The 24,054-nt window shown below is 56.6% G+C and overlaps 4 protein-coding genes across 4 annotated transcripts in view; 3 read left to right on the top strand and 1 right to left on the bottom strand.

The window, feature by feature from the left end:
- Positions 1-6,006, top strand: part of GLA (galactosidase alpha) — a 6,404-nt gene extending 398 nt beyond the window's left edge. Inside the window, exons 2-7 of the mRNA XM_017819181.1 lie at positions 128-302; positions 1,118-1,295; positions 2,792-2,883; positions 3,746-3,907; positions 4,495-4,692; positions 4,882-6,006. Of these exons, the coding sequence (XP_017674670.1) occupies positions 128-302; positions 1,118-1,295; positions 2,792-2,883; positions 3,746-3,907; positions 4,495-4,692; positions 4,882-5,145 (1,069 nt within the window). The 3' untranslated portion in view covers positions 5,146-6,006. The remainder of the gene's footprint in view (positions 1-127; positions 303-1,117; positions 1,296-2,791; positions 2,884-3,745; positions 3,908-4,494; positions 4,693-4,881) is intronic.
- Positions 6,007-6,873: 867 nt separating this feature from the next.
- Positions 6,874-9,970, bottom strand: LOC108499409 (60S ribosomal protein L36a). Its single transcript, XM_017819197.1, has 5 exons — positions 9,864-9,970; positions 9,507-9,612; positions 8,759-8,826; positions 7,028-7,150; positions 6,874-6,943 (listed from the first exon to the last, which is right to left on the bottom strand). Exons 1-5 carry the CDS (start codon positions 9,864-9,866, stop codon positions 6,923-6,925), a joined length of 321 nt encoding a protein of 106 aa, XP_017674686.1. The 5' UTR covers positions 9,867-9,970; the 3' UTR covers positions 6,874-6,922.
- Positions 9,971-10,579: 609 nt separating this feature from the next.
- On the top strand, positions 10,580-20,877 carry BTK (Bruton tyrosine kinase). Its single transcript, XM_017819175.1, has 19 exons — positions 10,580-10,657; positions 12,866-13,046; positions 13,171-13,269; positions 13,519-13,587; positions 14,134-14,215; positions 15,639-15,767; positions 15,874-15,941; positions 16,417-16,598; positions 16,864-16,926; positions 17,177-17,231; positions 17,559-17,641; positions 17,751-17,878; positions 18,029-18,103; positions 18,448-18,619; positions 18,879-19,095; positions 19,738-19,802; positions 20,287-20,405; positions 20,534-20,691; positions 20,804-20,877. The coding sequence occupies exons 2-19, from the start codon at positions 12,906-12,908 to the stop codon at positions 20,873-20,875; spliced, it is 1,977 nt and encodes a 658-aa protein (XP_017674664.1). The 5' UTR covers positions 10,580-10,657; positions 12,866-12,905; the 3' UTR covers positions 20,876-20,877.
- Positions 20,878-21,560: 683 nt separating this feature from the next.
- TIMM8A (translocase of inner mitochondrial membrane 8 homolog A (yeast)) lies at positions 21,561-24,054 on the top strand. The gene is made up of 2 exons (XM_017819310.1): positions 21,561-21,765; positions 22,267-24,054. Exons 1-2 carry the CDS (start codon positions 21,643-21,645, stop codon positions 22,426-22,428), a joined length of 285 nt encoding a protein of 94 aa, XP_017674799.1. The 5' UTR covers positions 21,561-21,642; the 3' UTR covers positions 22,429-24,054.

Raw genomic sequence — 24,054 nt, 5'->3', positions numbered from 1 at the left:
ATGTGCCCGCGCCGGTACCTGCGCTACCCCTGGGCTCTCCCCGGCGCTGTGGCTCTGGCAGAGGGTGTGGGTAGAGACAAACTCGCTGGCAGGAATGCGGCTGCCACATTGCCCGCTCTCTGCCCAGCGAGCAGCTGTTCGTGGAGATGGCGGACAGGATGGCGGCCGAGGGCTGGAGGGACGCCGGCTACGAGTTCCTCTGCATCGACGACTGCTGGATGGCCCCGACGCGCGACGGGCAGGGCAGGCTGCGGGCGGACCCGGAGCGGTTCCCCGGAGGGATCCGCCGGCTGGCCGACTACGTGAGTGCCACTCGCAGGGAGGGGCGAGGGGCACTGCCATCACCACCCCCTGAGCTAAACCCCTGCCCTGCCATAGTGGGGTTTTCTTAGAATCATAGAATCGTGGAATCAGCTGGGTTGGAAGGGACCTCCGAGATCATCAAGTCCAACCCTTGATCCACTACCGCTTGGTTACTAGACCATGGCACTAAGTGCCACATCCAGTCTCATCTTAAAAACCTCCGGGGACGGAGAATCCACCACTTCCCTGGGCAGCCCATTCCAATGCCTGATTACCCTTTCTGTAAGGAATTTCTTCCTTATATCTAACCTAAACCTCCACTGGCACAGCTTAAGACCATGCCCTCTTGTCTTGCTGATAGCTGCCTGGGAGAAGAGACCAACCTCCACCTGGCTACACCCTCCTGTCAGGGAGTTGTAGAGAGTGAGGAGGTCTCTCCTGAGCCTCCTCTTCTCCAGGCTGAACAGCCCCAGCTCCCTCAGCCTCTCCTCATAGGACTTGTGCTCCAGTCCCTTCCCCAGCCTTGTTGCTCTTCTCTGGACCTGCTCCAGCCCCTCAATATCCTTCCTGAACTGAGGGGCCCAGAACTGGACACAGCACTTGAGGTGTGGCCTCACCAGCGCTGAGTCCAGGGGAAGAATCACTTCCCTGCTCCTGCTGCCACACTGTTCCTGATCCAGGCCAGAATCCATTGGCCTTCTTGGCCACGTGGGCACACTGCTGGCTCATATTCAGCTTCCTGTCCAACGTTCAGCTTCCCCTGCCTCGCCCTCCTGCCCCATGCCCAGGTCTCTTTTCTGCCCTGCAAGTGCAGGTGCACTCCAAGGGTCTGAAGCTGGGGATCTACAGCGACGTGGGGAGCAAGACCTGTGCCGGCTTCCCTGGCAGCTACGGCCACTACGAGCTGGATGCCCAGACCTTCGCCTCCTGGGGCGTGGACCTGCTCAAGTTTGATGGCTGCAACTCCGGCTCACTGGAGCAGCTGGCAGAAGGTAGGCACAGGCTCCAGGCAGCCATTCCCATGGGTGGGAATGCTCTGCAGGCAGCAGCAATCCCCAAGCCCAGCGTGGGGCTCCATGGAGTTGCTTTTCCCTGAGCATACCCATTTAAGGGATTTGCTCATAAAAGCAACTGTGAGGCTCTGTTCCCAAGGTGCTGAGTGTTGCTGGCCCCAGTGTTTTTACCTGCTCGGTCTCCTGGAGCTCTCCCGCGAGCACAGCTTGGGAAAGGAGCTTTCTCACAGCAGAGCCCGGATCACGTTGAGCACAGACACATCAGCTGCGTGCTCTGGGGGATGGCTGTGCAGGCTGCTCCTCAGCTCTTAACAGAGCAGAGGCTTTGCCCTCCTGCAGTGCCTTTACTGGAGAGCTCAGAGCGTTTCACACACTTACCCCTCAATCCCCGTGGCGAGGCTGTGTCAACGTGAATCAGCCTGAAGCAAGAACAGGTTGTGTCAGCCATGAAAAGGGCAGCTGTGAGGGCTTTTAACAGATGAAAATGAAAGGAATTATGGCATAAGAATCCTACCGGGGTTTTCATTTTAAAGCACACCGGTATAAATATCACTTCAAAAGTTATTTGCACACGGGCTGGCAAGGCAGCAGCTGAAAGCTCAGTAGCTCCCTGTTCTGAGGGGGATTGGCTACAGACTCTTTGGAAGCACAAGCAAATCCCAGTGCCACAGGAGCAGATTTGTGGGAAGAACACTGTAACTTGGAAGGCATTTTTCTCTTGCCCGGGCTCTGGCTGCTGGCACAGTCAGCACCACAGCATTTGGCAGCAGGAGTCCTGTCTCTGCCTGGCAGGGAGAACCTGCCCAAGTGACAATCCCGTCGAAGCCAGATGGTGGGGCATATGCCAGCTGCCACAGACAGGAGCACAGCTCAGCACCCTGAGTGACAGCTGAGCTGAAAGCTTCTGTTGGATCATATGTGTAGCCCAGATACAATCCAGTTGTACTGAAGCAGTTCCAGAGGAGAGAGCAGACTTTTCATTTCCTCTCTGCCAATTAGAAGGGACTTAACAGGGCTGTCTGGGGACAAGGACAGGAAAAACTAGTGCTTTTGCATTCCTGCCCAGTCCATATGGTGCAACTGCCTCATGAGAACATATTCCTGCAATATTACCCAGCAAAGCTGCACTGCTTGATAGATACTGACTGGTATCTAGATCCTGGGTATCTAGAGGAAAAAGTGCCTCACAGTAAAGCTTTCAGCCTCTTCCCATGGCTGTATGTATGAAGGGATCAGCAGTCTTGGGAGCAATGCCTGCCCAAGCAAAGCTGTGAAGCAGCTCACCTGTCCTTGGGAGGCAGGAGACTGGCTGCAGACTGTGAGCTCCCCTGTCCTCCCTGTGGTGTCTCAGCCATGATAATGTGCTCAGCCTTGATTCTGTGAGAGTTGAGCTGAAACCTGAACCTGTGACATTGGATTAGTTCTGCAGAGACTTTGACCCCCAAGGAGGTTGTGTAACCTCTGCCTTGCTTTAGGTTACAGGCGCATGTCTCTGGCCCTGAACAAGACTGGAAGGAGCATTGTGTACGCCTGTGAGTGGCCTTTCTACTTGAGGCCCATGCACCAGGTAAGATCTGTTTCTCAAGGCTAATCCTGGGGCTAAAAGTGGGAAGAACAGAAAAACATTAAGACTTCAAAACAGCATCCTGAGAAATTCTGTTCTGGCAGAGACCAAGGCTGTAAGATGGAGGAAAAAGACTTTTTCCTCTAGAACCCTGAACTATATCTGAGGTGAGTCACTGCTCTGCTGAAACAGATTCAGTAGGATCCTGCAGCATGAAGGCACAGCCCAGCTGGAGCATGCCAGAGAAAACACAGCAGCATCCATCTGCTTTTGGCTCCAAGGAACCAAGCAGCAAACCTCTGGCAGTGCAGACACAGTCTCAGTGTGACTCCTCCTGGACACAGTGCTGCAGACCTGGCCTTACAGTTACCTCTGGGGACCAGGAGAGAGGCTTTGTGACATCCTCCACATTGTTCAGTGGCACATTTCTGCCAGCCAGGGTCCGTGACACACACGTTGCCCTCAGCTGGCTTCCCCTGTGCCATTCCCTCCCACTGGAATTAAATGTATTACTCAGCAAAGGGTGTAGACCCAAGAAATGGCAGTAAGTAATGGGATATTACAGTTTAATTCCACTGGCCCTGTCACACCCTCAGTAAAATTGTGCTGAAAGGAATTTTCTAACAGAGCTGGTGGCCACAACTGTTCTCCCAAGGGAAGCAGTTGTGTTGGGACATGACAGACTGGAGTCACTGCGCACAAAGCTTCCTAGGGAATCAACATGCACCAGACCATCCACATAGCTGGTGATGGAAGGTGTTATCCTAGTGCTCCCCCAAATTACCCCTGATCCATTTAGCCTTGTTTACACTCTTGTTGTTGTACAGCCAGGCTCTCTGGCTAATCACACTCATTGTTTTGGCAGCCCAATTACACAGAGATCAAACAGTACTGCAATCACTGGAGGAACTTTAATGATGTCTATGATTCCTGGAACAGCATCAAGAGTATCTTAGAATGGACAGCTCTTCACCAGGACAGCATTGTGAAGATAGCTGGGCCGGGGGGCTGGAATGATCCTGACATGGCAAGTACAGCAACACCCACCTCTGCTGAAGCATCAGCAAAAATTCCTTCCCTCAGCTGTAGGATGGGAAGGATGGGAAGGGAGGGAACTAGGGGAGAAACATTGAGGGGAGGAGGTCTGATGGGACCCTATAATGAAGGTCTTGATGAGAGGGTCCTGGCTGGAAAGGGGAAGAGAACTGCAGGTACAGACAGTACCAAGGAAGCACCGTCTTTGTGTAACACAGCCTCCACAAACAGCACCAGTTCAAAACAAGTGTGGCACTGGGGGAGTCTCCAAAGTGCTGATGTCCCACCAGAAGGAAAACCCCTGGTTGCCAGCATTGCAAGGAAGGAATACCTTAAACACTGCCTAGCCACTTACAGAGCCGCCTTTACTTCCATCAGTGGCTCATTCTAAATTGCCTCACTAGTCATGCCTTGTTTTTCCCTACCAGCTGGTCCTGCTCCTGGCACTCAGCCTATCTAGCCACACTCCAGAGAGGGGGCCCACCCTCAGCATCCTGTCATTTCCCAGTGCTTGGGTTGGTGGCCCAGTTTCTGCTCTGCAGGAAGCGTTACCAGGCGCTTTTTGTTTACCTGTCACAGCTGGTGATTGGAAACTTCGGGCTGAGCTGGGACCAGTCGGTGACTCAGATGGCCATGTGGGCCATCATGGCAGCTCCCCTCTTCATGTCCAACGACCTGCGGCACATCAGTCCCGAGGCCAAGTGTCTGCTCCAGAACAAGGAGGTGATCGCCATCAACCAGGACCCGCTGGGCAGGCAGGGATACCAGATCCTCAAGGTACAGACCGGGCTGGGGGTGCAGTGTGGGGCACAGGCAGCCAGCCAGCCCCTCAGAAAGGGGACACAGGAGGAGGGACAGAGGTGCTCAGGGTTTGGGGACAGGAGCCCAGTGAGCCTGTTTGTTCCCAACAGGCATGACCATCGCTCCGGCCTCCCCTGAGCCCCAGGTTTGTTTTCTCCTTGGCAGGACAAGACCTTTGAGCTGTGGGAGCGGCCCCTGTCTGGCCGAGCCTATGCTGTGGCAGTGCTGAACCAGCAGGAGATTGGAGGACCCCAGAACTTCACCTTCTCCCTCACCTTCCTCGGCAATGGGCTGGCCTGCAACCCAGCGTGCTCCGTGCGCCAGGTCCTGCCAGCCAGCAGGGACTGGGGTGTTTACAGCTGGACCTCCTTCCTGAGTGTGGAGGTGAACCCCACAGGCACTGTGCTGCTCAAAGTCCTGGCACTATAGCAGGCAATCTTCTCCTAAGCCTTAGACTCTGTCTGAACTCCTTGAGGCAGGAGTCTCCTTCCTCCAAGCAGGTGCCTTTGTTCTCTCCTCAGGTGTTCATTGCTTGAACACTCAGCCTAATGTGGCAAATACCCATCACCAGAAGGAACAAAGAGAGGGGCACTGCTCTGCTGTTTACCTTTTCTCTGGCATCTCACCCAGCTCCTTCTCCAAGGGGCTGGCAGGGCTCCAGCAGGGCAGCAACTCCTGTTTCTGCCCACTGACACTACCATGCAAGGACAGGCAAGGGATACACCTGCAGCATCCAACAGCTCACCTTGAGCATTTCAGGGACAAAAGGGAAACATCCTGGCCACCTTGCTCTCTTTTCCAGACCAGGGCACACAGTCCAAGAAAAGCTGCTCCTACCCCACTAAAGAAACCCAACTCTCCTCAGAGCATGGACATTCACTTTCTGACAACTGAGAGACTGGCCTAAATCACTGCACTTAGCAACTTCCTTGACAGCTACTTGCTTAGTATAAATAGGATTAAGTAGCATGCTGCAGGACTCAGCTTTTGAGAGTTTTTCCTCACACCAGAAATCTTCCTCTCGCCAGTGGCTGTCACTTCCCTCTCTGCCCTTCATGTGGCCACTGGAGTTGCCTTCCTCAGTGAGCTGCCTTCCAGAAACAGCTGTGTGTTTGCTTCCAGAGCTGGCAGCAGCCTTTGAATGTCACAGGTCCTTCCAGGACAAGAGATGGATCATCACTTATGCAGCCATGCACATACAAGTACGTTCTCTTCTGACCACTACACAATCAGGATTTCTTGTTTTTCTGTGATTAAGCACTTTGATTAAAAGTCCCTTTAAAAAGCTAAGCTTTTTCTTACTTGTACTGGAGGACAGCATGGTGTCTGAATTAAATCAGGTTTTAGAAGACAGGCCAGTTTGTTCCAGTCACATAAGGTTTTGTGAAAGGACTGCCAGAAACTGCACTCAGTGAAGCTGACAAGCCACAGTCATACAGTCCATCCCACAAGCCAAAGCCACTGCTGCCTACAGAACTTTAAAAATGCCCATCACATCAGTCTATACTGAGTAAGGAAAAACAGATTCTGTGACAGTTCAGTAACCACGTGTCTCGGTCACTACGAAGGTCTGAAGAGGCATTTCTCCATCCTCCAGCTGCATTTTCACTAAAAGAAAGTTACTCTCAGAAGAGAGAGCTCAGCCTGGCGTTCCCAGCACCTGCTGACAGCAGATTCCCTACTTACAGGGAGCTGCTGCTTCACAGGGATTATCCTGTACAAGGGAAGGCTGTCCTGCAACCTGCCACACTCCTGTGGTTGATGCCTATTTGAAACTTCAAATCTCTAAGCCACCACGGCACCTCATTAGGCACCTGCCTAATGGTGCACTGGCTGCTCCAAAGCCTTTGCTCCTTAGGGCAGTACAGCTGTTCCCTGTTTGCATAAAGGGGCCTCCAGCCAAGTGCAGGGGCTGTTCAGGTTACTTTGGTCCCCACTGTGGTGGAAACATCGCTGGCTGCAGCAAATCTCACCTGCCTCTTACAAGGTAACACAGTAAGGAGATCCCAGCTACTGTGAGGGATTTTTCAAAAGCCTTTAGGTTTCAAACTGTTCTCTCAGTAAGCAGTCCTGCAAGCCAACACCTTCCCTGCCAGGCTGATGTACTCAAAATTCCCGCTCCATCAACATGAGGAAACACATAAAACCAAGCAATGGCTCACTCTAAATACTTTAATATGGTCCGTGGTGATGAGTAGGATGATGCTCAGAACTGGATCACCTGGCCCTGTAAGAAGCAAGAGACACAGTCAGTTTACTCACCACTGAGTACTGCCCCCCTTTCTCAGCCACTCAGAGCACACAAACCCACCTTTCTCTTCTTGTCTCCTCCCAGTTCAAAGTGCTTGCACCTCTTAATTGCCAGCATCCTCTTGGACCTGCAGTTGGGCTCCACACACTCCAGCCTCAGCACAATCTTCTTGGTGGTCTTGGCCTGGGAGGAGGAGCAGAGTGTTTTAATGAACCAAACATCCCCAAGCAGACAAACTGCTGCTCTCAGAAAACCTTGTTACCTGCACTCCTGAAGGCTCAGCAGTTTGTTCTCCTAAAGTGTAAAGAGAAACTGCCAACAGATGCTCCCTCCATTGAAAACAAGAAGGCACTTAAGGATCAGCAAGGGAATACAGTGGATCTGTATCTTTACAATAAAGGACAGTGGCAAAAGCATTCAGTGGGCAGGGCTGGTCTCTGCAGGGATCAGCCCTGCTGGAAAAAGTTCGTGCCAGGGAACACAGGAACAGGCACTTGTACACTGTGGGAGAACAGACTGGCAGTGCTCAGAAGCCCAGCAGAGGACTGGACAAAAGGAACACCTGGAAGCAAAATGACTGACAAACTTTCTCTGGAAGGAGCAGTGACACAACGGGCTCAATGCAGACCCACAGCTCCTGGAAGCAAGATGAAACCCAAAAAAGACTGCAGTGGGAAGAATTCAAAGCTGTGAGGGTGCTGTAGCAGCTGGACAGGGCTGCAGCCACCAGCTAAAAACCTCAGCCAATCATCCATACAATGCTGACTGGGAAAAAACAGAAATGGGGATGGCAATGTACTGGTGCAGAGTGCCAAGAGTGCAGCTGCTTGGTGCACCCTGCTTGCAGAAGCACTTTCTGAGAGGTCTCCCCACTTCCTGGCACAAATTCAACTTGAAAACCTGCTGCCTCATTTTTTTCTTCCTGCTGGAAGAGTTCCTGTACATCTCCAGCAGGACACCAGGGCTTTCCAGCACCGAGCTCTAGGAGCACAACTAAACAGTTCACACAAAACAACAAATTGACCCACTGGGTTTTGCTTCCCTGCTGCAAAACACTACAGTTTTTTTCCTGCTCCAGCTCCCTGGCAGGAACTCACAGATGCACTGAGGGAAAACATGCTGCAAGACTGCAGTGCAGGTTTCTGCAGCTCATGAGTAACAGGATGCACTGCTGCCCTTCCACTGCTGCTCTGGGGCTCTCAGGAAAGGCCCAGCACAGCAGCTCTCATTCCCTGGCTCAGCAGTACAGATTTCCCTGGACAGCAGGCTGTGAGAAAATGATGCTGTGTTCTGCAGTACTTCCAGGAGCTGCACACACTTGGCTCCCATCCCCTTGTCAGTGAAGGCAGCCTCACAAACCCAGCAAAAAGTTTCAGTGATAAACTACTGGCACTTCCAAGGACATTAGGAAAGCAAGCAGAAGGCTCCTTTCCCTTTGCCATACCCTCTCCTTGGGCAAGCAATGAAGAAAACATTCCTTTCTTTGCAAGTATCCTTCTCCCAGCAAGACCCCACTCCCCTGCAGAACCTGCTCTGCAAACACCCCTGCAAATGAGGGATAGTGGAAGGTGTTCTTGCCCATGACAGGGACACTGGAACAAGGTGATCTTTAAGGTTCCTTCCCACCCAAACCATTCCACGAGTCTGTGCTGTGGAGGGGGAGCTCACACTGCCAGCATGGAGCTGCCCTAACACAGGGCAGGGCACAAGGCTGAGGAATCCTCCTCCAGCTGGGCACCTGGGCTGCCAAGGAAGTCTCCTGTCCTTGTCCCAGGAGCAGCACTCACTCACCTTTTTACGGAAGATGGGCTTTGTCTGGCCCCCATATCCACTCTGCTTCCGATCGTACCGCCTCTTCCCTGTGGGAAGAGATGGCCCTGGTCAGGCAACAACTCAGGAGGTGCTTCCTAAATCCCACCAGGTTTAGGATCCAGCCTGCCCCTGCACAGCCCACCAGCACCAATGTCCCCTCCTCAGCCCACGGCCCCCACCCTCATGCTGTCCCCAAGAGTGGACCCTTCCCCTCGCTGTGCAGAGCCAAGAGACACAGGAGGTCGAGGGACCCGATTTATTCAGAGTTCTGCTGGCTGGTAAATCCTCAAAGCCAGCACACGAAGGGCCAAAATCAGGAGCATACTTATACATTTTGTTTAGGTGATACTTGCATCATTAACCCACATCACTTCTGGCTGAGCTGCCACCGGGTTCACTTTCTCTCGCCTCGATCTGAGGGTCCCGCTCCTTTTCAACTCCCAGCCCGTGCTCAGTGGGCAGGGCCCTCCCTCGGGGCGGGCAGCCTGGGCTCCAGAGCTGTGGCTCCACATCAGAATGAGCCAAGTTCACCCAGAGCACACCATCTCTATAAACATCTCTACACCTCGACCGCCCCAAACTGTTTTGGACATGTCATTAGTCTTTTTATTGCTTTAGTTCCACATCCTTTAGCTCAATCTGTTCTTCTCCCCCCACAGACACACACCCGCTCTCAACCCACCCCCCTCGTGCAGGGCAGCACCGCCGGGGCCGTGCCCGTCCCTACCCTGGGCGTACAGCGAGTCCTTCCCCTTCTTGTACTGCGTGACCTTGTGCGGCTGGTGCTTCCCGCACTTCTTGCAGTAGGTCCGGCGGGTTTTCGGCACGTTCACCTGGGGCGGAGAAAACTCGGTCAGGGGCGCGGGACACACCACAGACCACACCACACGACCTGACGCATCCCGCTCCAAGGCCCCGCGCCCGCCCTGCCCCACCCCACGCCCTGCGCCGCCATCGCGGGCCTGCGGCGCCCCCGCACCCGCCTAGCCGCCGGCAAAGCAGCCGGCGGGGGGGATGGAACCTGTCCCGGCCCGTCCCCGGGGCGGATGGCGGCGGATGGAGCCCGGCCCGGCCCCGCACTCACCATCTTGGCGGCGACGGCCCAAAAAGAAGGCCTGGCCCGGAAGCGGAAGCAGTTGGGAACGGGGGGGAACCATAGAGAGGAGGCGGCAGGGATGGCACAGGGCGTGAGCGCCCCCTGCCGCTCGGAGGAGAGCAGGGCGGCAGGTTGAGGAGGTCGAGGGGTGCGGGGGGTGTTGGGGCTGGGGAGTGACTGGGTTTGGGGTCTGTGACCATGCGGGGTGTTGGGGGTGACTGAGAAGATAGAATATTAATTAATAAGAGAACGATGTAACTTGTAGCCAATAAAGCTCAATGCCTTCATTTGCTAAAATGTTTATAAACAGTGAAAAGTTTTGCAAGTCACTGTGCTGGCTTTGTGGATTTGCCACCTGGCCCCCCTGTCTGCTCAGAACTGTAAATAAACCACATATCTCAGCTCTGTACGGGGATCAGCCTTGTGCACAGAGGGTGAAAGAACCCGTTTGGGGACAACATGGGGACGGGCAGCCCAGAGGAGCCTGGCACTGCCCACAGCCCAGGGCAGGCTCTGGCCATGGCTGGTGGCCCAGTAGCCCCAGGGTGATATCCCCATTGCCTGCAGGAGGAAACACAGATGCTGCCTTTGAGTCAGAAACCAGAAAAAGGGGAACTGAAAGGGTGGGGTTGGCCGGCCCCGTCCTTCCTCCCTCCCTGCACGGCAGGCCCGCCATCCCTCCCCGCTCCCGCCGCCACAGCCACCCCAAACCGAACCTGCCGGGGTGGGCGCGGGGTAGCGGCGGCACCGGAGCCCGGCTGGCCAGAGCGGCAGGAGGGCTGGTGAGTGCACCCGGGGCATGCTGGGAGCACCAGGGTGACGGTGCCCCGGGAGCCGGCAGGGCCCCGTTGGTGTGGCCGTGGCAGAGCCATGGCGGCGGGAGGCTCCATGTGGCCCATCCCGGCGGCCTCACACCTCTGTTGGCCTCCTCGCGGTGCTGGGGGTGGGAGAGCCGTGCTGGGCACAGGCCGTGTGGTGCCGAGGTGCGGGCGAGCCGAGCTGGGAAGGCTCGGCCTTGTCCCCACGGCCTGAGCGGTTCCGAGCAGGCGGCATCTGACCCCAGGCACGGGCCGGGGGGCCGGGGGTGCCGCAGGACAGGGGGTGCAGTGCTGTGGGGGTGCCAGGGGCTGCAGGGCGCACTGAAGCAGGGGGGCACAGCAGTACATGGGTGTCAGGGGCCCCAGGGGTGCTCCAGAGCAGCAGGTTGGGGTGCTGACAGTGTCTGTGGCCATTCCTTGCTTGTGCTTTTGGCAGCGGGCACTGCTGGGGTGCAGCTCTGGGTTTGTTCACCCATCTCTCTTGCGCGGGAGGTTTCCTCCTCTGTCCCTCCCACCCATCGATTTTGACACCCTCCAGGCTCAGCCTGAAACATGGGGGCTGTGAAGTGTGTCATTCCCAGACACCCTGTCACCCTACTCTCTTGTCCCGAGCGTGCCAGCCGCCCTCCAGCCCCCCATCCACTAGTGGCTCAGCTCCTCGGCAGGAATCGGGCAGGGGGCACAGTTTGCCTGTGCAGGGGTGGCCCCGGGACCGTGGTGGAGGGGCCAGCAGTGAGTGCCAGGCTGGGGGTGGTCTCAGAGCACGCTTGGCTGAGGTGTGAGCGTGGCAGGAAGTCCCATTAGCTGGGGGGGCACAGGACATGTTTCCACCCACCCACTCACCACCTCAGCTGTCTGAGCATGGCAGTGATGGCTGAGGGGGTGAGTCCCATGGGGCACCCACCACCCCAAAGCACAGGCAGGGACAGAGCAGGTCTGGCCCACCTCTGAGCCTCCCCCAGAGGAGATGGGCTGTGGGGAGCGGGGGAGAAAAACAGCTTCTCCCAGTTTGACCTCCAAAGCTGTGTTTGCAGGAAAAAAAAGGGAACAAGGTGTAGGTGAAGGGGAAGCAGGGAGTGTAGGTGGTCAGGGCAGGAGACATGGAGCAGGGCTCCAGGGGATCACAGTTCAGCAGTGGCTCCACAGAGTTCACTCAACAGCTCCCCATTAGGTCCAGACTGGAGTCAGGTGTTGGTCACAGCCCACAGCTCCAGCCACAGGGCTCTGGGGGCTGCTGGAACCGTCTGGATGTCACAGGTCCTGGGTACAGCATGAAGGGACAAAGTGAGATGGATGGGCTTCTTCAAGAGGTGGGCTGGGATGATTTACAACCTCTGAAGGCAGAGCAGCAGTGGGATGCAGGGCAGCAGTGGGATGCAGGGCTCTCATCTGAGCCCTTTCCTGCCCCAGCCTGCCCTGGAGAGGCTCAGGACAGCTTTGCTGAGGAGGGTTTGGGGAGGATTTAACCCCTCTGGCTGCTAGCCAAAGGCAGCTCTTGAAGTCTGGCCTCCAACAAGTGCTGCTCACAGGGGAGGAAAGGGGATTGAGCATTGTTCTTGCACTCCTGCAGGGCCCATGGACACAGAGGTGAAGGATGACTTTAGGGCTACTCCGTGTTCTTGACAGCCCAGCACGTGACTATTGAGGGCCAGGACCTACCCAGCACATTTTAGGGATTGGCCTACCGTGACCACCCCTTGTGTGCTGCCAAGTCAGCACGTCCCCAGCACAGAGTGCCTGCGGTGGGGCAGGAGGAAACGGCCCACGCAAGTGCACATGCACAGTGTTGGAGGGGAGGAGGCGCCTGCGGGCTGTCACTGCTCGGGCTCCGCGCTCCTCCCCGGGGATATGCTGCTCACAGCTTCCCAGTCTCCCTCCCTCTCCAGCTGTCCATCCCTCTGCACACCCTTCGAGCCTCTCCAGCATCCAGCAGGAGCAGAAGCCATTCGGGTGGTGGCTTGGTCTGCAGCCTACTGTGGGACAGGGGCCAGGAGAGGTCACACCGCAAATAACCCACACTGACCTGCCCACACCCCTCTGCAGCCAGTTCTCCCCGCCACGGGGGTCCCAGCGACCCTGCCTGCCCTTTGGGCAGGGAGGAGAGGGCACCTGAGGGAGGTCCAGCAGTTTTTGGGCTGAGCAAGTGCCCTGTCAGTGTTGTCTTGCCCACAGCAACCCCACGAGCACAGCGCGGAGGAGGCCGGGGGGTGACATGGCCAGTGTCCTCCTGGAGAGCATCTTCCTGAAGCGCTCGCAGCAGAAAAAGAAAACTTCTCCCCTCAACTTCAAGAAGCGCCTGTTCCTGCTGACAGAGAGCAAGCTGTCCTACTACGAGTATGACTTTGAGCGAGGGGTGAGTCTGCAGCCACAGGGACTGTGCCATGGCAGTGCCCAGGGGTCTCTAGCACCCAGCCCAAGGGGTAGTTGGATGGGGACATGGGTTTGGTGACCGTTTGAGCCAAGCCTGTCTCTTGCAGCGCCGGGGCAGTAAGAAGGGCTCTGTGGACATTGAGAAGATCACCTGTGTGGAGATGGTGGCACCTGAGAACAACCCTCCCCCCGAGCGGCAGGTCCCGGTGAGGAGGGTCCCGGCGTTCCCTGCATCTGTCCCCCTGTCCCCTTGCTGGGAGAATAGGGAGAGTTACCCTTCCCTCGGGTGGTGGCAGTGGGGAACAGCCCTGCTTTGCATGGGGCGCTCTGCCCATACCATTCCAGGGGGTCCGGCTTGATGCAGAGCAGGGGGATGCCAAAGGCTGTGGGTCCCAGGGGAGGTGCCAGCAGCCAAGCACAGGATGCCAATGTCCATCTCTGCCTCTCTCTTCCAGAGAAAAGGAGAGGATTACAACAACATGGAGCAGATCTCAATCATCGAACGGTTCCCCTACCCCTTCCAGGTCAGTCCTCACTGCACTCCCTTTGCTGGGCCATGCAGGGTGCTGGGGGGAGGACCCCGGAGGGACCTGGGGTCAAACATGGCATCATTGCCCCAGTGCCAGCTGTCACTCAGCTGTTTGGGGACACCCTGCTGCTGCCCACACTGCACAGGGTAGCCAGGTGAGCTGCTTTGAGCCCGAGGCAGATCTATTTAAGGAGACTGCTTAGATGGAAACCTGCTTCTGAGCTCTGTCCCGCTCCTCTCGGTCCCCTGGCTGATGCTGGAGGGATGCTATCTGCCGGCTGCTTGCTCAGCCCCAGCCCAGCTGCCTGCCCTGCTGGCACCCAGTGCGGCCCCCAGCACACCGAAAGTCAGAGAAGGAAGTGGAAAAATCTCAGGGGAGGGGGCTTATTTATAACCTCTTTGTCACGGTCCCAAGAGCAGCATGCAGGGCCAGCAGGCACCAGCATGGGCTTGCCCTGCACCAGCTGCTCAGGGTGGCCACGAGCCCTTGCTCCCCCCGTGAGCCCCGTGGCCTGGGGTGCTGAGGTGTGGGGTCCTGCAGGTGGTCTATGACGAAGGGCCCCTCTACATCTTCTCCCCGACGGAGGAGCTGCGCAAGCGCTGGATCCATCAGCTGAAGAGCGGTGAGTCTGGGGGCTCTGCAGCTCCCTTGGAAAGCAAACACAGGCACTCAGCTGTGCCTGTGCCTGACCCAGAGCATCATGCTTCCAGGGGCTTGTTGGCTCATGGTTATGTATTCCCATGCCCGTGGAGGAGGGAGCTGCTCCTGCCCCGAGGGGGTGGACACTCACCTCTGTCACCCTCTAACTTCTGCAGCACCACAGCTAGCTCGGCTGAGGCTTCTTGTCCTCTCACAAGCCTGCTCCAAAGTAGCCCAGGCAGGCTCAGAAATGATTGGGGGCAAGAGGAAACAGCAGATGTGGCCACACAGCTGTACTGCCTTGCAAGGGGAGGGTTGGGTGCTTTAGGAAACATGGACAACAAGCCTGCTGGGAACCAGGGAGTGTCTTTCCCAACCCATCCAAAGCCTCGCTCAGAGCTAATGCTCAGCTGTGTTGGTGCTGCCTTGCCAAGCTGAGAGTGTGTTGAAGCAGCATTGCCAAGGGGCTTGGATCAGCCAAAATCTGCTGGAGCTGCCTGTATGTGTGTCTTGCGGGCGTGCGTGTGTATCTTTCTGTGGCTTTGTGCTGGTGGGGTGAGATTAGCTGCCTGAATTGACACAGGGAAGTTGGCTCGAGCGAGGCGGAAGAGCAGGCTGATAACAGGGAAGTCAGTTATCTCACAAGAGCCCTGACAGGCAGCCAGCCCTCTCCCCACTTCCCTGCTCTGGGAGGAGGGTTGTTGTGGCAGCTGAAGTCAGTGTAAAATCCACAGGGAAAAGGGGAGAGAAAATGCTGGCCTTTTGCTGCTGGGATGTCCTCATCCAGAAAAGGGGCTCTCTGCACCCCGTGGAGCTGCTGTGGGCCAGCCCTGTGCTGCCTTGGTGTTTAGGCACATCCAGTCGTCCCTCTAGACTGGGGACAAGTATGAGGAAGCTGTTTGGTGCCTGCCTGGCAAGGGAGTGGTGTCCTAGCAAGGGAAGTCTCCAAGCAGGCAGGGTATGGTAGCAGTGCCCTCCTCTCCCCATGACAATCAAGGCACAGCACTGGCCTTCCTCTCCACTTCTCAAAAATAGGGCTCAAAAGAGCTGTGAACCACGGGCCTGGGGGGTTGCTGGATATTTCAGCTGGCAAGAGGGCCAGTCCCAGCAGGACTTCCTTTGCAGAGCTGCTCAAGAGCTTTGATCAAATCTGAGAGGCAAGCCTGGCCCTTCCTGAGCTGGGGGCTTTGTGGCACAGGGATCGATTCACAGCCACAGCTCTGGAACGAGGGCAACGAGCTGAGGGAAACCTGGGCAGCAGGGCCACAGGGGACTGTGTCAGTAACACAGCTGAGGGTGGAATGATTTAATAGGGCTGCCTGTCTGCATTCAGGGAGCAGAGAGGTCTCCACAGGAGGCTGGGGACACAGCCCTGGGTCACACGCATCTCCCCTCCTCTGCCACAGTGATTCGGTACAACAGCGACCTGGTTCAGAAGTATCACCCCTGCTTCTGGATCGATGGCCAGTACCTGTGCTGCTCCCAGACTGCCAAGAATGCCATGGGCTGCCAAATTCTGGAGAGCAGGAATGGCAGTAAGACACTGGGCACCCTCCCACTGCCTCGTTCCCCCCCCTCGGGGACCACCACAGCACAGTCCTGGGGATCTCTCCTCACCTTAGTCCCTCCTCTGTTCTGAAGGTTTGAAAACTGGGCGGTCGCATCGCAAGACAAAGAAGCCTCTTCCCCCAACTCCTGAGGAGGACCAGGTAAGGGCCAGCCTCAGCATGTGGGTTGGCTCCAAGGTGCTTGAGAAAAGTTCTGCCTGGTAAAAGCCAACATGTCCAATGACTGCTTAGAGATATACAGTACTGCTCTGGAGACCGATGGCAAGGTGGTGTCCTAAGGCAGAAGGAGCTTGAAGCAGGGGGTGGAACTCAAAGGCCTGTAGGAAAGTCAAATGATCTCAACTCTGAGGTTCCCTGGGGGAGCTGGGAGGATAAAGCCCTAATGTAGGCTGGAGGAGTCATGGGTTAAGCCAAAACATAGGGAGAAAACACTTACCTTTTGTGAAGGCATGAAGAAATATTGTGATAAAAAGCGATGAAGGAGACACATGTGGGAGCTGAGACAAATGCTGCGCTGAGCTGGCCTGAGCCCACTGCCCTGCCAGGGCTGGGGAGGGTCTCTCCCGGTGTGTCTGCCAGCCTCACCACGTCCCACACTCCCCCTCTCTGTGGGAAGATGGTGATGAAGCCTCTGCCTCGCGAGCCGGCCCCCAGCACAGCGGGTGAGATGAAGAAGGTGGTGGCCCTCTACAACTACCAGCCGATGAACGCACAGGACCTGCAGCTGCAGAAGGGAGAGGAGTACTTCATCCTGGAGGAGAGCCACCTGCCCTGGTGGAAAGCCCTAGACAAGAACGGGTAAGAGCTCCCACTGCCCTGGCACTTGGCCTGGTGCCCAGGCAGTGGTGGGCAAACACATCCCTGCCTGCCCACCTGTGGCCTCCCCAGGGAGGAGGGTGAAGGAGGCTGAAGCAGGCTGGGCTATCAGCCCTGCCCAGACATGAACAAAGATGGGGTTGCACCAAGGTTTTTAAGCCCATTTCTACTCGGCCTCCCTGGACAGGAACACCCCATCCCCTTGGCCTCCTCCATCAGTGTGTAACCAGCCCCTTTTCTCCTGCAGGAGGGAAGGATACATCCCCAGCAACTACGTCACTGAAACCAGCAATTCCCTGGAGATCTTTGAGTAAGAGAAGGCACAGGGGCCTGGCAAGTTGCACTTGGTTGGAGACTTTTTCCATTCAGTTTTTCCACTCAGCTTTCCATTCAGTTCTGCTAACCCAACCTGGCTGGGTCGCTCTCCCTCTCGCACACCCTTTGGAAGCCTCCAGCCCCGTGGCAGCCCCATGGTGCTCTCTGAACCACTTCTCCTGGGTCAGACTGGGCTGGGGACAATGGTGGCTGGGATTTCCCTGATGGCTGTGTCCCTGTTTCAGGTGGTACTCAAAGAATATCACTCGGAGCCAAGCAGAGCAACTGCTGAAACAGGAGGTAAGTGTTGCCTCCTGAGCCTGGGTCTGTTTTACACACCAGCCCTCCATGGGCTGTTCTCACATTGTGCCCAGCATGGGACCAAGCCTGGCTTGTGCTGGGAGGGAGTGTTGCCCCAACAGCCCCAAGAACTGTCTCTATCCTAACATGACCTCCTCTGAGCAGTCACTTCAGGAGGTGGCCCCACAGGCAGGGACTGGATTTAGGACTCCTCTGACTCACTGCACCTTCTCCAGCCATGCTGTGATCTTCACTCACTTCAAGTCTTGCCTGTTACAGTCACACCTCCCAACAACCACCCAGTGCCCTTTCCCCCTTCTGTTTTAGGGTAAGGAAGGGGGCTTCATAGTCCGAGACTCCACCAGCAAGACAGGGAAATACACTGTCTCCGTCTATGCCAAGTCCTCTGTGTAAGTGGATCTCACAACAGCTTGTTCCTCCCTCAGAGGGCTCCCCCAGGCAACCCTCACCCTCTGCCTGTCCTCCCCATGCCACTGACCCTACATACTCTCTCTCCAGAGACCCTCAGGGTACGATCCGCCACTACGTGGTGTGCTGCACCCCCCAGAACCAGTATTACCTGGCAGAAAAGCACCTGTTCAACAGCATCCCAGAGCTCATCACGTACCACCAGCACAACTCTGCAGGTCAGTGTTAGGGAGACACACTGAAGCCAGCAGTGTTTTTACTGACACCATGGTACCCTCACCTTTCTGTGCTGAAGGCAGGAGGCTCATGTTCCCTGTTGGAATGTGGCAGGTAAGCCCAGTGTGGCAATCCACGTTTTTGTTTTTCAGGGCTCATATCCAGACTGAAGTACCCCGTGTCCCAGCACCAGAAAAGTGCTCCTTCCACAGCTGGCCTTGGCTATGGTAAGCCAGCCTGGGCTGGCTGCAGGGTCTGTCCCTACTGGCAGCAATTTTCCAGGGCTAGGATCCTGGCTGTTCCATGGCAGCAGGGCTCATAGCATTCCCAGGAATCACTTCTCTACGCTCCCTTGCCCTCTGGTGACAGTACTGACCAAGGGACCCCACAATCTACCTTGCTCCCCATCCCATGGAGGAACAGGCCTCAGATTCTTCTGTGGATGTTTTTGTGGATGGTTTTTCAGGGAGCAAAAGCTCGTGAGCTTTTCTTGGCCATGCTAGACCAGATGACTGGGAGCACCCTGTGGAGAGGTCACCTGCAGCCACATTATGCTCACACTCTGTCCTAGGGTCATGGGAGATCGACCCCAAGGATCTGACCTTCCTGAAGGAACTCGGCACGGGGCAGTTTGGAGTGGTGAAGTACGGGAAGTGGAGGGGCCAGTACGACGTCGCCATCAAGATGATCAGGGAGGGCTCCATGTCAGAGGATGAGTTTATAGACGAAGCCAAAGTCATGATGTAAGTGGTGAGCACAGTGCAGGTCAGTGCTGGGCACACCTTGGCAGAGTGGCTGCACTCCTGGGTGGTGTCAGGGACAGTCCTGGGCAGTGCCACACTCTGCAAAATGCATCTGAGACTTTGTGCTGATTCTTTAGTGAGTTTTTCCACTGTCAGCTGGATCTAGAGCACCTTCCCTTCCCAGACTCTCTTTATTCACAGGTGCTTCCTTTGCTGCTTGGCCTTCTAGATGCTCAGAATTGCCTTGTCCCCAACACAGGAACCTGTCTCATGAGAAGCTGGTGCAGCTCTACGGGGTCTGCACTAAGCAGCGTCCCATCTTCATCATCACGGAGTACATGGCCAACGGCTGCCTCCTGAACTTCCTGAGGGAAACTCGGCAGCGGTTCCAGCCTGCTGAGCTGCTGGAGATGTGCAAGGATGTCTGTGAAGCTATGGAGTACCTGGAATCCAAGCAGTTCCTGCACCGAGACCTGGTAGGGCTGTGGCTGAAGGGCACACGTCCAGCTCAGCAACAGCCACAGCGTGTCCTGGACAGGGTCCAGATAGTTCACCAATACGAGGAGAGGCAGCTCTGCAGCCTCCTCTGCAGAACACCTCTCTAAGCTTCCCTGCCCACCCATGGGTGGGATGCTCTGCAGTCCCTTCCCTGCAGGCAGGAAGAGATTGCAGAAAGGGCAGGACTAGGTAGTTTTTCAGGAGATGCAAAATGCATCTGTGGCTGGGGCAGGGTTTGTGCTCGGTAGCACAGGCATCACTGGCTCAGACATGAAAAGAGACCTCCTTTCAACCCCCATGAAAAGCTGGGCCTGCAGTTTGTCAGGCTTTGGGCTAGCATTGCCAACTGGCCATCCTGCCATACCTGATCTCCTGGTGCTGCTTTGTTCACGGAAAACCCCACGAGGGAAGTCGCTCCTCCACAGATAAACAGGATGCTTGGAGGCCTCTTTTGCTCTCTTGGCTGATGACTTTGTAGCTTGCCCCCAACCCAGGTGAACTTACAGGACAAAGTGAAGTGAAGTGTTAAGTGGGTGGGGATGAGATGAAGTTCAGCTGGTACAGGGGGATGGAGAGGCAATATCAGGTAGGAGTAATTGCCTCTATCTCTCTGTCCACAGGCTGCTCGAAATTGTTTGGTGAATGACCAAGGAATTGTGAAAGTGTCAGATTTTGGTCTTTCCAGGTCTGGTAGACGTGTCTGTGTCACTTTTTTGTCTCAATCCCCCATCTCCTCCTTCAGTCTATTCTACACTTTAGTCTTTGCTCCCAACATCCTCCAGCTCTGTTTTCCCATTGTCTTCTCCTGTCTTTATGTTTCATCTGCCCGGCTCAAGCTTCTCCCTCTTCACTTTCCACTGTCCCTTTCTTACTCACTCCAGCCCGTTCCCCCTCCTCTTTGCATCTTCTTTCCCCCACCTCTAGTCTCCTGGCTGCAGCTTTCTCCCCACATCCCCTTTTTGCTGTGCCTCTGTGCCACCCTATCCCTTCCCCAGTCTTCACTAGCACACACTTGTTTGCAAAGGGAGATTTTTGCCTGCTGAAACCCATGCTGACTGAAACCCCTGGTCACTCTGAGAGCTGCCCATTCCTTTCAGGCTTGGTGGGTTGCATGGAGGAGTGAAATGGGAAAACCAAGGCAGGCACCCTGATCCATTTATCTGCTGCAGGTACGTTCTAGATGACGAGTATACAAGCTCCATGGGGTCCAAGTTTCCAGTGCGGTGGTCTCCTCCTGAGGTGCTTCTGTACAGCAAGTTCAGCAGCAAGTCTGACGTCTGGTCCTTTGGTAAGAGCATGGAATTAATGACTTGGAGGTCGGGAAGAGCACCCCAACAGCAGCGAACCCCCCTGCAAACCAGGGTCAGGCGCAGGCGCTCCCACACCACAAGCTCTCCCTGCCATTCCCTCCAACAGGCGTTCTGATGTGGGAAGTTTACTCCCTGGGGAAGATGCCTTATGAGAGGTTTAACAACAGTGAGACAACGGAGCATGTCATCCAAGGCCTGCGCCTGTACCGGCCGCAGGCGGCCTCGGAGCGGGTCTACGCCATCATGTACAGCTGCTGGCACGAGGTGAGTGGATCCCACCCCCAGAGACCCCCTCCAGCCGCCCCGGTGGGTGACGGGGCTCCCCGGGGTGCAGGGGCAGACCCAGTTCCATCACTGCTCCCCTCTCGCCCGGCAGAAGGCTGAGGAGCGCCCCACCTTCACCGCGCTGCTGGGCAGCATCCTGGACATCGCTGACGAGGAGTGCTGACCGCGGGCACCGCCCGCTGAGCCCTGCCCAGCGCTGGCACTGCCCGCCCGGACAGACCTGTGTGCCGGGCGGCACCGCGGCACTGCTGTCACGGACATGGCACAGGGGGACTTGGGGCCCGGGGGAGTCCAGGGATACCCATGGAACTCTATCACTGCCCCAGACCTCCATCACCGCCTTGGAGCTCCATAGCATGCCCAGAACTCAATCACCACCCTGGAACTCCATCACCGCCTTGGAACTCTATCACATCCCCAGAACTCCATCACCACTCTGGAACTCCATCACCGCCTTGGAACTCCCATCACCACCCTGGAGCCCCATCACTGCCCCAGAGCTCCATCACATCCCCGGAGCTCCACCACATCCCCGGAGCTCCATCACAGCCCCAGAATTCCATCACACCCCCAGACCTCTGTCACATCCCTGGAGCTCCATCACATCTCCAGAACTCTGTCACCGCCCTGGAGCTCAATCACATCCCCAGAGCTCCATCGCACCTCCGGAGCTCCATCACCCCTGGAGCCCCATGCCGTCCCCGGAGCCCCATCCCACTCTCCCCCCGCTCATGGACAATAAACTCCCCCATCCCGTCCGGGCTGCGCGGGTCCTCCCGGCCGGCAGGGGGCGCGCGCGGCGCGGGGCGCACGCGCGGCGCGGGCGGAAGGGGCGGGCGCGGCACCGGCGGCACGTGAAGGTCGCGGCGCGGCGGCACCGGGAGGGACCGGGGGGACACCGCGGGGACAGCGGGGGGCTCCAGGGCCGCCATGGACTCGCCGTCCGGCGCCGGGCTGGGCGGCGCCGACCCGCAGCTCCAGCGCTTCATCGAGGTGGAGACGCAGAAGCAGCGCTTCCAGCAGCTGGTGCACCAGATGACCGAGCTGTGCTGGGTACGGGCGGGGCGCGGGCGGCTCCGGGGACACGGCCGCGCTGGTGGGGCAGAAGGGCTGGGAGGCCGCGCAGAGCTGTGTCGCAGGGGGGAGGAGGGGGAGGCTGATGGGGACACAATGGAACCGCCGTGGGAGCGGTCCCGGGCCCGGTGAGCACAGGGAGAGAGGGAGCGGGGGAGAGGGGGTTGTCAGATGCGCCCGAGAGGATGAGGATCCCGGGGCGATGGGGACTGCCGAGGAGATGAGGATCTGAAGGATGGAGACCCCCCAGGGGATGAGGACCCCGAGGGGATGAGGACCTCGAGATGATGAGAATCCCTAGGGGATGGGGACCCCGAGGGGATGAGGATCCCGGGAGGACAAGGATCCCGAGCAGGGGGGTGACACCATCTCGTCCGAGGGCTGGGGATGCCCGGGGGCACGGCCCCGGTGCAGGGGAGGCAGGGGGTGTCAGGGTCGAGCTGCAGTGCCCCCGGGACCAACAGGAGGTCCTGTGTGCAGGAGAAGTGTATGGACAAGCCGGGCCCGAAGCTGGACAGCCGGGCCGAGACGTGCTTCGTGAACTGCGTGGAGCGTTTCATCGACACCAGCCAGTTCATCCTGAACCGGCTGGAGCAGACGCAGAAGTCCAAGTCGGCCTTCTCAGAGAGCCTGTCCGACTGAGCTGGACCCAGCCCCTGCCAGCCCGGGCCTGGCCCAGGCCCACTCCTCCCGAAGGAGCCAGGATCAGCTCAGGGGGTTAGGATTTAATTAAATGCCATCTCGGGGAAGCTGCAGCCAGATGAGAGCCCACAACAGAGACACGGACACGCCACGCCGGGGTGATGTGCCGCTCCCAGTGGCTGCCTTTGTGCTTTGGGACGTGCCCCCTCGGCTGAGGAGAGGGGTGGTGATGCTCATTCCATGGGTGTTTCCAGTGCTGATGTGAAGCTGGGCTCTGGGTGAGGCCAGCCTGTGGTTGCTGCCTTAAACAGTGCTGCAGAGACCAGCCCTCCTGGGTACGTGCTGACATCCCCCCGGGCACCATCCCAGGCTGGGACAGGCACCTGAGCCAGAAGAGCTCCTTGGGAACAGTGATCATCCCAGGCAGTGTCACCGCTGGAAAATACTGTCAGGCTTCTGTAGGTAAATCATTCATATGCCCAAGTGACCAATTTTCACACTGCAGCACAACTCTGTCGATGCTGACTTGCTCCATTAACTGCTTTCCCTGGGTAAATGTAATAAATAATAACTGGGTCAATTTTTAACATGAGATTCTCCTTTGTTCAGGTAGATCACGGCTGAGAATGGAAAATCTGGCCTTCTTGTCACTCCCCCTCCATCCCAGTGATCCTGTTTGTTGTAAAATTAATAGGAAGAGGGCATAATTGTCTTTGGCTAGAAGGGTTTTTTTCTGAATTGTGATTTGTTGCTGAATTAATTTGGTCCCATGAATCAAACCTGTTTCGGGAGAGTCTGTGGCCTTCCCCCTTCTTCCCTAAAGGTTTAACAGCTCCTGCTGTCCTGTAGTTTCTTTAGAGAGACTGAAAGCAGGAAATAACTAACCAGCTGCTTTATCACCTCGTGCACTTTTACCTGTGGAGGTCGCTGGTGGGAGGCCCGTGGGTGTGTCTTCTGGACCTCTGCCCCCAGGACACAAAGAGGAGCTTCTAACTGGAAAAACAACCAACAACTGATCCGCTCTCTGGGAAGGCAGTGTGGCTCTGGGAAGCCTGGAGTGACACTGACAGTGGCCTGGAGCTCTGCACAGGAGCCTGGTCAAGCAGTTCTGCACACATCCCATTGCAGGAGGGGCTGGACAGCACCTGTGAGTGGCTTGTGGCCAGCAAGCCTTCCTGGGAGCAAATTCAGGATGTGTTAAACAGCTGTGCTGATATAAACCCACATCAGTGAGGACACAGCTGTCTGGTTATCTTTCAGAAACTTACCTCAATAGCTAAGGACTAGGTTCCCAGAGTAAGTGGTTCCCTCTCCTGTCCTAACTTGAATTTCTCTGGAGCATTCGCAGAGTTCTTCTTACCCCTGTGATTCTTCACACCTTTCAGCTGGCCCAGCTCTCGGTACAAATGTATCACTCACCACTTGAGGAACTGAACAGATCAGTTTTTAATAGAATACAGTAAGCAGTGCTTCATCAACCTGCACAGCAGATGTTGCATGAAGAGGTTGGTCCCTCTGAAGAGCCACAGCAGCATGTGGCAGCACCACTGAAGTTTCCCAGTTTGGGCTGTATTCTGTTCTTGGATGTGAATCTGTAAATAAATTCTAGCAGAGTGAGCAAAACAA

The sequence above is a fragment of the Lepidothrix coronata genome, unplaced genomic scaffold, assembly GCF_001604755.1.
Source record: "Lepidothrix coronata isolate B3197 unplaced genomic scaffold, Lepidothrix_coronata-1.0 Scaffold73, whole genome shotgun sequence".
Lineage (NCBI taxonomy): Eukaryota > Metazoa > Chordata > Aves > Passeriformes > Pipridae > Lepidothrix > Lepidothrix coronata.
Note: the sequence above shows the minus strand (reverse complement) of the source record. Positions and strands in the feature narration are given on the sequence as shown.